Genomic DNA, 10,684 nt, shown 5'->3' with positions numbered 1-10,684 from the left:
TCATGGGTCCTCGTCCCTGAAGAGTGTGAGGTTGTGCTTCCGGATGTGTCCCAGCAGGACCTGTCCTCGCCGCTCCAGGGTCTGGAGGGCCTGCTTCAGCTTCTGGCCCCTGCCTTGGTTTTCCCAGAACACCTGGTCCATCTGCAGTGACTTGAGCAGCAAGTTCTGTAGACACCCTGATGCAAGAACCTTCACGGCAGACTCAGGAAACCTGGAGCAAAGTCCCCAGAGCCCCGTAACAGAAGAAAAAGCAAAAGTGAGTTCCAGTGAAAGGTGAGACCAGATGACCAGAAAGTGCACAGTTGGGGAACCCTAGCAACGTTGGCCTGAGGAATCCCCAGTCCTGTGCCCGCTCTCTTTTTATGAGAGGATCCTTTGACCTGCTCTGCTGTGAAAGCAGGGGATAGAGTTTTTTGATGGGTCCCATTCCACAGAGAAGCTGGGTGAACCAACTCTGCTATCCCAGGCTATGCTTGGCAAATACAGGGCCAGAAAGAGCCTAGGAAGCCTGAGCTGCCTGCCAGGAGCTAGCAGGGAATGGCAGGCTCCCCAGGCGAACTCTTCACCAGGGCAAGGGAAGGGGGTAGCCTTCCCACACCCCAGCAGGGCAGCTGGTGTTCTGCAGGGACAGGAGACCTGTGGGTATTGGGGGTAGGCCCTGCCAACTGTGTCCCCTTTCAGCTTTCCCAGGGCTCACTACCTCCTTCTGAAGCTCAGATCCAAAGTTTTTCTCTGATGGACTGTGGACTTCTCAGGAGCCACAGTTCTAGGTCCCACAGTCCACAGCAGGGCCATCAAGCCTCAGTCCTGTGGACCTCCACCCAACCCTTTTGACCCTCACCCATCTATGCCCTCCAGCAGCCGAAAGTTCAGCTTGTCCTCAGGGTGCTGAAGGTTGCCGGCATTATCGATGTAGACCAGATGAGATGGATCGCTGCTCCGGACCTCAGGGGAAGAAGATGGACAAAGAGGAGGTAAGGGCACAGCATAGCTGGCACCTAAGGGCTCTGTCAGGGTTAAAGGGCTGGGGGCCCTTAGCTATCAGTGTCACAGTCGACCCCGCTGCTTGCCCAAATGGCCCCCACCGCTGAGCACTTAGTCTGTGCTGGCCAGGCACTGTGCTAAGTGCCTACAGGGATCATCTCAGTTAATCCCCTCAGCAGCCTTAGGAGGGGGCACTCATATTAGTCCCTTTGTACAGAAACAGAGGCACAAAGAAGTTAAGCAATTTGTAAAAGATCACACGGATAATAAGTAGCTGGGCTGGTTCAAGCCTGGACCCATAGGGCTAAGCCAGAGCACCACTTATTAAATTGCCAGGCAGAAGGACTGATTCCTGTTTGGGTGGCTGAAGGGTGGAGAGCATGGGTGGGAACTGGCAGGTGCAGTGGTAGCCTACTCATCAGGGCCATCAGCTTCATGATGTATCACACGCACACGCACACGCACGCTCACCCCTTTGTGCCCCTGTGACCCGGGCATTCCCCTGAGCATCACCTAGAACACACAACGATATCCTTTATCCTCAGAAAGCACTGACCATATTCTAGTTCCACAGGAGAAGAGCGTAACATCTCCTAAACATTTTCAAAACTAAAATTAGCCACAGAGAATTCTTCAGTACACATGGTGTGCTTGGGAACGGGAGGCCGCCTCTTCTGGCGCCCGTTCCCATCCATGCACACATTCCATTCCCACCTGTTCTCCAAAATTCCGTGGCCATGTCCCATCATCCCCCCAGGTCATAGGCTTACTTGATGAACTTCTGTCTCCTGGACCCCAGCTTCTCCTCTCTCTGCCTCTTCTTTCTCCTCACCCGCCTCTACCTATCAGGGATCAAATTTTTCTCCAAGCCTCGTGACTCCTATCTCCAAAAACAGCTGTCCAGAAGGATCCGTGAAAGGGCTGCCCATCACGGAGAAATGATGAATATAAAAGCCTTACCTCTCTCGGGGACATTTGCCTTTGACCAGGAAAAGGAGAAGTGGCTCTGGGAGGAGGGGACAGAGAATTCCTACCACCCACCACTAGGCAGCCCTGGCCTCCAGGTGGTGCGGCCTGCCTGAAGCTCAGCCCTGGGCACCATGCTGACAGCTATCCTCCAAAAGCAAGTGGCCAAGGCGACTCTGCGAGGACACTAGACCTCACCGCAGAAGATAGAGAAGCCCTTCCCAGGGGAGCACCTTGCTTCCTGTGCCGAGCAGTGGCTACTCCACCACGCCAGCTCCTCTCTGAGGGCCTTGGCACATTGCTTCTCACCTGGGCTCTAGTTTTGTCTTTTGGTTCTTTTAAAATTGAAGCATAATTGATTATACATATTTGTGGGGTACAAAGTTTACCATCAGTGGTTGTGTATAATATGTGATGGTCAAATCAGGGTAGTTAGTTTATTCATCATTACAATACGCAATCGTTCTGTGTCCGTTAGCCAATTTCTCATGAGCCCCCGCCTTTCCCCGCCCTTCCCACTTCTAGTAGTCACAGCTCTGTTCTCTCTTTCTAAAAGTTCAGCGTATTATTGTGATCATTGTTTCTTTCTCTCTCTCTCTTTTCTTTATTGTTCGTTTGTTTATTAATCCAGCTCTAGTTTTGACAGGAGGCAGCACAGTGTCCCTCTGATCAGCACCAGCCTGTGGGCCATCAGGGTCTTGAGTTCATGCCCTAGTGCTGCCCCCAACCAGCTTTGTGACCTTGGAAATTCCCTTCCCTGCCCCACTGCCACCTGAGGGCCACAATTCCCACATTTACTAGCACAGTAAGGACGTTGACTAGGCACACGGTTCTCAAACTCTGCTTCCAGGAGTCCTAGGGGTTCCCTGGGGCCTCTTGGGAGCAGTGGAGACAGTGAAAAGAGGGCTTTATTTTGTCAGTTTTATTTATTATGGCTTCCTGAAAATATTACTCAAGCAAAGGATTCTGCTGTTAAAAAGAACAAGATTGGGAAACTCTAGTGTCAATAATCTCTGAAACTCAATAACAGCATCTTCAGAAGGAAACAGGAAGGCCCTGGTCTAGGGACACAAGGGGACAAAGTGCAGGAGACATACCAGGATGTGGACCAGCCGCAGCTCGGCTGGGTTCCGGCATTTCTCTCGGAGCCTCTCTTGCACACACGGGTCTGAGGGCTCAGGCTCGAAGCCACAGCAGTAGCGATCCAGGCGGTCGTGGACCTGTGGAGACACCTGGCCTCTGAGGGGTGTGGCATAGTGCCTGGTCCACCTGCCCTGACACCGAGGCTGTGGGACCTGCCACTCCCTGCGCTGACCCTGGGTGAGCCCCTGGCTCTGTGCTGGCCTCCAGCTGGTAATGCAGCCTCTGCTTTCTCTGCCAGCTCACTCCGAAACTAGGAACTAACTGCTCATGCCTCAGGCTGGCATGATTTCCACCCAGTGCCCACTGCTGAACCTACACCGCTGCCCCTGAGTACTGGCCTAGCACCACTGGGCCACCGAATACTGACTGTCTACCTAGGAAAACCCACTCATGACTCCATTTTCTCTTTAAGCAGCAAGTGCTACATCAGGGATTCCTCCCTTCTTTAGAGGTACAAGTCCTTTAATGATCATCCAAACAGCTCCGAGCACACAGCTCTTTGACCCTGTTGCAGGTATGAATCATGCCGGGGAAGGAGGAAGGCATTCCAGTTACAGGCTCATTGTGTGCCTGCTGGCCTAAGTTGAGAATTCTCAACTGTCATGTGGGGTCAGTTCTGAGGAGCTTTGCCACCCATCCCCTATATATACACATACGGATGACACACAGGACATTTTAGAGTGGACTGGACGATGGCTATGGTAACACTTCCCCTCACTTGCTTCTGGTTTGCTTTCTTCAGAAGGAAGGAGTCACAGCCGCAGGTCAGGAATGAAGAATCGTGGGTCTGACCCTAGCCCTGACCTGCATGAAGATATTATCTGCTGTATGTATCAAGGACAATGAGCTTGAGAGGCCTAAAAACAGGTGGTAGAGTCTTCTGAGGATGGGGTGGGGAGGGTCTTGCTATGGGAGAAAGACAGGAAAGGGACAGTAGTTAGGGGTGGGGGTGGGGTTGGAAAAGGCTCGGGCTGTACTAGGAAGTGGCCAAGAGAAGCAGCAAGCACGGGCGAGCAGCAGGAAGTCACCAGCACCTACTGGGTGGGCGAGCCAGGGACGACGCATGCTTTTTCCCTATCAGGAAGGAAACTTGGTTTGACAGGATGCCTTGAAGAGTGCTTAGGGTAGAAGGTGAGACATCAGCAGGTCCGGGTGGGGGAGGATTTGCTCTGCTTGGGACAAGAGGAAGAGTCAGTTTGTTGCTGTGGAAGGGGAGAGGGAAGAGGAGAGGGTAAAGTGAAGCAGGAGCAGCAGGAGGCTGAGGGTATGAGATGTGCCCTCCCATGACCCCTCCATCCTTCAGTAAAGCAGCCGCCCTTGGGAAATGTTTGGTGAGAGCTGGTGAAGAGGCTGAGCTTCGGGCTCAACTTTGGTGTGGGGCAAACCAAGGCAGTACTCATGGCACTTGCAACAGGAGGAGTTAACTGTCTGGGATTTGTCCAAATCCTAGGAAGGGCTCCAAACCCTCAACAGGTTGTGGGACCAGGATTTGTCATTTCCTTAAGTCTCCAGATGGTGGCGGTAGTCAGAGGGGAGACCTCAGGGACCCCTGGGCTCTACCAATCAGGACAATGAATCACACAGGTGCCTGACTCTTAGGCAACGGGATGCACTAAGTTCCTGAAAGAGCACTATGTAGGAAGACCCAGAATGGAGGCCCCAGCCCCTTCTTTGCAGAATGGCTAGTCTAAATGAGAAAGACTGGGAACACCGCAGGAGAGGAAGATGCCAGCCTAGGAACCTAGAAACCAGCTTCGGTTAACATGCCTTCCTTGGGGAACTTTGAGTGCAAGTTAGAGAGGATAGAGTCAGGGTGGACGTGAGCTAGAGTCAGGCAGAGGGAAGCAGCAGCAGGAAGCCAGATGGCACCACGGCGGGGTGAGCCCACAGAAGGGGTGTGCCTGCTCCCTCTCCAGTCCTCAGAAGGCGCTGGGATTCCCTGCTCTGCACTTGGTTCTGGCAGGCTCTCAGGCACCCCGTGCCCTGTGGTGGTGATGATGCAATTGTCAAAGACGTACCCTGGGCACACACAACAGACATTTTCATCCAATAAAGCAATGGTGGAGTGTCTCCCTCAGAAATGATGATGATGTGCAATGATAAAAAATGTATTTGATCTTTTTTCCTGCTTCCTGATACAGAGCTCCTAGAACCCTTGGAATTTCCTGAGTGATAGGAGTGTCTTTTGTTATTAATAATGAGCCCCTTTTCATCCCACCTGGGTTTATGCTAATAAGGTTACTCAGGGTGGGATCCCCAGGTAGCTTCTGGATGTGGGGTGCTGGCCTGGCCATCAGAAAGACATGTGAATAGAGGGTGGGAAAATTCAGGCCTCCATTCCCCCATCCGTCCAGTACCCCTCTCTGGAGAGGGTAGGAGGACTGGAGATTGGATTATAAAAACTATTGAGTGATGAAATTCAGAGCTTCCCGGCTGGTGAACACATCCTCATGTTGAGAGGGTGGCATATTCCAACTCCACAGAGACATAATCTGCATGTAGGACCCTTCCAGACCTCCTCCTGTCTACCTCTCCATCTGTTCACTTGTAGCCTTTATAATAAACCAGTAAATGTTAGTAAAGTGTTCTTCTGAGTTCTGTGAGTTGTTCTAGCAAATTATTGAACTTGAGGAGAAGATCACAGAAACCCTCAATTTATAGGCAGTTGGTCAGAAATACAAGTGACCCAGGACTTGCAACTGGTGTCTGAAGTGGGAGAACTCTTGTGGGACTGAGCCCTTTAACTTATCAGACTCCAGGTATCTAGTTTCAGAATCTGGTTTCAGAATTGTTAGATACCCAGATGGTGTTAGAGAATTAATTGGTATAAGAAGACAACATCACTCGGAATACCTCCACCACCATCACTGCATCTCTATCTTAATTACTCCTCACTGCATTTTTGCAAAGGAGGCATATTATCCCCTTTTTACACATGGGAACACTGAGCTCAGATATGCCCAGGGTCATAAATGTAAAAGCAATACAGCTGGAATTTGAACCCAGGTCTTCCTGACTTGAAGCTCAAGCCCTTTGTTATCCAGCCCTGCCTCCCTGAAGAACAGGAGGGGTGAGCCAGTTATGGAGGACAAATAAGATCTCCATCATTGAACATCATAGGATTAATTAATTTATTCTCAGCCTTGCCAATTAAAGCTGAAGAAGAGCTTTTAAAACTAGGAAGAAGGAAGAGGAAGCACCAGAAGACTCAGAGCCCATCATCCCCTGTGACAACTGAGGCAGCAGCCAGCACAGGTGGTGTTTGAATGGTCCATACCTATTTTCTGTAGTCACTGCTCAGCCAACCTGAGCCACAGACCGGGTTCAGCTTTAGCCAGCACCACCACTGTCTTCCTATGCCCATCTGGAGCTGGGGGTGGGAGGAAGGCTATCTATCACCTCCAGTATGCAGCACTCATCAAAACAAGGACAGCCATCTCTCAGTCCACTCAGCCCCAGCTCAGTGCTGGGCAATAAAGGTCTTGTTCCATCTCCATATCACTTTGTAAGAAAACTCTCATATGTTCTGAGGAAATAAAAAATTGATTTCCTTCAACAACAGGTTCTCTAACTCTTCAAATGGAAATCTGGAATGAAAGTGGTAGAGTGAGTACTTCGATAATGTGCCCCTTCATAAAAGCAATGGAAAAAACTGGCAAAAATGGTCAGAATCAATATTTTCATAACTCTGGAAGTTAACCAAAGCCTTACAGTAATCTGGGGAGCATTTATGCAAGAAAAAGATGGAATCTCAGTAAGAACAGTGATTGTTATGGTGTTTTAATTTTACCTAGTCCCATACCACATTCCCAGCTCAGCTGTAGCCTTGAAAATAACAGCCCACATTCCCAGTATGAAGGGAGCACAGCAGACTTTATTCCAAAAGAATTGTCATTATTTGACCTGTCTGGTAGTTCCCTGGAAAACCCTACTTGAAAGGCTTGACTTTATCAGTTGCCCAATGCTAAAAGCCTTTCCTGGAAGGGTGGAGGACATATGTTGAAAACAATTACTGGCAAGTGTTTTAACAGCATGGCTGCCTGAAACAATGGATAACAGTTGGGGCAAAAAATAGACTAACCAAAAAGCTTTAAAATGAAAAGATAAGGAATAAAATGTCCAACCAGCTTTGAAAAGCTTCAATATATTCCTAGAAATCAGACGGTCATACACACATGTGTAGGGCTGTGCACATGCTCAGGAAAAAAAAAAACTAAAAAGGCCCTAAGTTCTCACCTCTGGCTGACCTTGAGACTGAACAAGCATGAGTGAAGGCAAAGGCAGATTTGTCAATTGCATGGATGTGTGTTGAAGATGTGCCCCAGCACACACATGCAAAGCCCCTTGGCAAAGACTGGGAGACTTATCGGTTTTAGGCATTTAAAGAAATCCCCTGTCCATGAGCAGAAACTTCAGTGGGCACACACAACAAAGAATACAGATTAATACAGAATTAGTTCATAAAGCAAACAAAACATGCAAATACAACAAACAATAACAAACAGCAACAACAAAAAACCCTGGGAAAATGGGAGGACTGATTTTCAGAGTTACCACATTATGTTACTTAAATATTCACTTTTCAATGAAAAATTACTAGATGGTGAAAGAAACAAAGTACGGCCAACATTCTAGGAAGAAAAGCAATCAGTAGCAACTATTCATGAAGAAGCCCACTGACAGAGTCTGATGTTGTTCCCCGAAAGCTCATGTCAAGATCTGATCCCCAAAGTGGCAATGGTGGGAGCTCTCTGGGTCATGGGGGGCAGATCCCTCATGAATAGATTAATGCTTCCCTTGGGAGGAGGGGGGACAGGTAGTGAGTCAGTTCTCTCTCTCTATTCCTGCAAGAGCTCGTTGTTTAAAGGACTCTGGAACCTCCCCTTCCTCTCTCTCTGCTCTGCCATTCTCGCCATGTGACACCCTTCATTGCTGTAGAGTCACCTCACTAGATGTGTTTCCTGGACTTTGGACTTCCCAGACTCTGAAACTGTAAGCAATAAATATTGTTTCTTTATAAATTACCCAGTTTCAGGCATTTCTGTTATAAACAACAGAAATGAATAAAGAAAATTCATACTTAGAAGTGGAGTGTTGCTATATAGATATCTGAAAATGCGGAAGCAGCTTTGGAACTGGGTAATGGGCAAAGGTTGGAGGAGTCTGGAGGGCTCAGAAGACAAAAAGATGAGGGAAAGTTTGGAGCTTCTTAGAGATTGTTTAAATAGTTGTGACCAGACTGCTGATAGAAATATGGACAATAAAAGCCATGCTGATGAGGTCTCAGATAGAAATGAGGAACTTATTGGAAACTGGACAAAAGATCACCCTTGCTACACCACAGCAAGGAACCTGGCTGCATTGTGTCCATGCCCTAGAACTTTGTGGAAGGTGGAACTTAAGAATTTGCAACCAGAATATTTGGCAGAAAAAATTTCTAAGCAGCAAAGCATTCAGACATGGCCTATATTCAGTTATGGGAAGCAGAGGCATGACGTAAAGCTGGAATTTATAATTAAGAGGGAAGCAAAGTGTAAAGATTTGGTAAGTTTGCAGCACCCTGTCCATGTGGTAGAGAATGAGAGAAAGGCCCTGAAGGCATTTCAGAAGTCTTCCAGGCTGTCCCTCCTGTCACAGGCTTAGGGGCCTAGGAGGACTGAGTTGTTCCAGAATATAGACCCAGGGCATCCCTGCCCTCTACCACTGTAGTAGTACATTTCTGTTGCTTATAAAAAAATACCTGGACCTGGGTGTTTTATAAAGAAGACAAAAATTATTGCTTACACTTTCAAAGTCTGGGAAGTCCAAAGTCCAGGGAACACATTTGGTGAAGGCCTTAGTGGGAGTGACAGTGACCCAGGTGTCCACATGGCAGTAAATGGCAGAGCAGAAAGAGAATAATGTCTCATGTGCTCTTCTATTAACGCCCTCAGAACCACATCCCTGACCACCATTTTTAATCCATTCACTATGCATGGTCCTTAGAATCTAATCACCTCTTCAAAGCCCCATTTCAATTACCTAATAGGATTCCCCACCCTTTTAACACTGTCACAGTGGGAGTCAAGTTTTGGGGGGACACTCAATCCAAGGCAACCATCTTAGAAAGATGCTCCTGTATCCCAGCTGCTCTGGCAGGAGCAGCCTTGCCTCAGGTAACCCCAAGTGTGGTTTGTGCTGCAGTTCTGGAGAGAGCAAGCTGGAAACATTGGTGGCATCCATGTGGTATGAAGTCTGTAGGTCAGCAGAACAGAAGAGCAGTGGAGTGTGGCAGCCTCCACCCATATTTCAGAAGATGTATGGAAAAGCTTGGGGGCCCAGGCAGAGACCTGCCGCAGGGGCAGGGCCATGGCAGAGGCATCTAGGCCCCACAGAGAGCCCCCACCAGGGCAATGTGTAGTAAAGCCACGGGAGTGGGGCTGTTGCCAAGATCTTAGAACTGTAGGGCCATTGGCAATGTGCAGCACTCACCTGGAAAAGCTGTAGGCACCAGTGCAGCCCAGTGTGCCGTGCCAGGGGGGTGGGGCTGCCTGAAGCTTTGGGGGCCCAAATCCCCCTCTGTGCTCAGGACATAGGACTTGGAGTCACAGAAGATTATTTTGGAGCTTTAAGATTTAAAGTCTGCCCTGCTGGGTTTTGGACTTGTTTGGGTCCTGTTTCTCCTGTCTTCTGGCCTATTTCTCCCTTTTGGAATGGGAATGAGTACCCAATGTCTGTTCCACCATTGTTATCTTGGAAGGAGATAATTTTGTTTTTTGATTTTTACAGGTTCTCAGCTGGAAGGAGTTTTGCCTTTGGTCTCAGATGAGACTTTGGACTTTTAAGTTGATGCTGGAACAAGCTAAGAATTTTGGGACTGTTGGGATGGAATGATTATATTTTGTATGTGAGAGGGACATGAGTTTTGGGGGGCCAAAGGCAGGATGATAGAGTTTGGATATGTTGTCCCCCCAAAGCTCATGTCAAAATCTGATATCCAATGTGGCAGTGTTGGGAGCTCTCTGGGTCAGAAGGGGCAGATAGATCCCTCATGAATAGATTAATGCTTCCCCCTGGGGGGGGCAAAGAGGGGAGTGGTGGGGAGTGAGTGAGTTCTTGATCTGTTAGTTCCTGTGAGAGCTGGTTGTTTAAAGGACCCTGGCACCTCCTCTTCCTCTCTCTTTGCTCTGTTATATTGTGCCACATGAAACCCCTATGTCACTGTCACCACCAACAAAGCCTTCACCAAATGTGTTTCCTAGACTTTGGACTTCTCAGCCTCTGAAACTATAAGCAATAAATTTCATTTTCTTATAAATTACCCAGTTTTAGGTATTTCTGTTATAAGCAACAGAAATGGACTAATACACCCATATAATAAACTTATTAGACAAAAACTTTAAATTAACAATTTTAGATATGTTCAAAGAATTAAAGGAAACCAGGTAAAGAACTAGAGGAAAGTATGATAATGATGCCTCACCATATAGACAATATCAGTAAAGAGACAGAAATTATAAAGGGAAACTAATATAAATTACAAAGTTGAAAAATATAACAACTTCAAAAAAATTCACTAGTGGGGATCAACAGCAGATTTGAGCAGGCTGAA

General features: G+C 48.1%; 1 protein-coding gene across 1 annotated transcript in view; it reads right to left on the bottom strand.

The window, feature by feature from the left end:
• Window positions 1-10,684, bottom strand: part of GASK1A (golgi associated kinase 1A) — a 29,753-nt gene continuing 19,069 nt past the window's right edge. Inside the window, exons 2-4 of the mRNA XM_063114165.1 lie at window positions 3,048-3,170; window positions 842-945; window positions 1-211 (exon numbers count right to left, since the gene is read on the bottom strand). Coding sequence (XP_062970235.1) covers window positions 1-211; window positions 842-945; window positions 3,048-3,170 — 438 coding nt within the window. The remainder of the gene's footprint in view (window positions 212-841; window positions 946-3,047; window positions 3,171-10,684) is intronic.

Source organism: Cynocephalus volans, chromosome 11 (genome assembly GCF_027409185.1).
Source record: "Cynocephalus volans isolate mCynVol1 chromosome 11, mCynVol1.pri, whole genome shotgun sequence".
In the NCBI taxonomy this organism is placed as follows: domain Eukaryota; kingdom Metazoa; phylum Chordata; class Mammalia; order Dermoptera; family Cynocephalidae; genus Cynocephalus; species Cynocephalus volans.
This window is presented reverse-complemented; position numbering and strand designations above follow the sequence as displayed.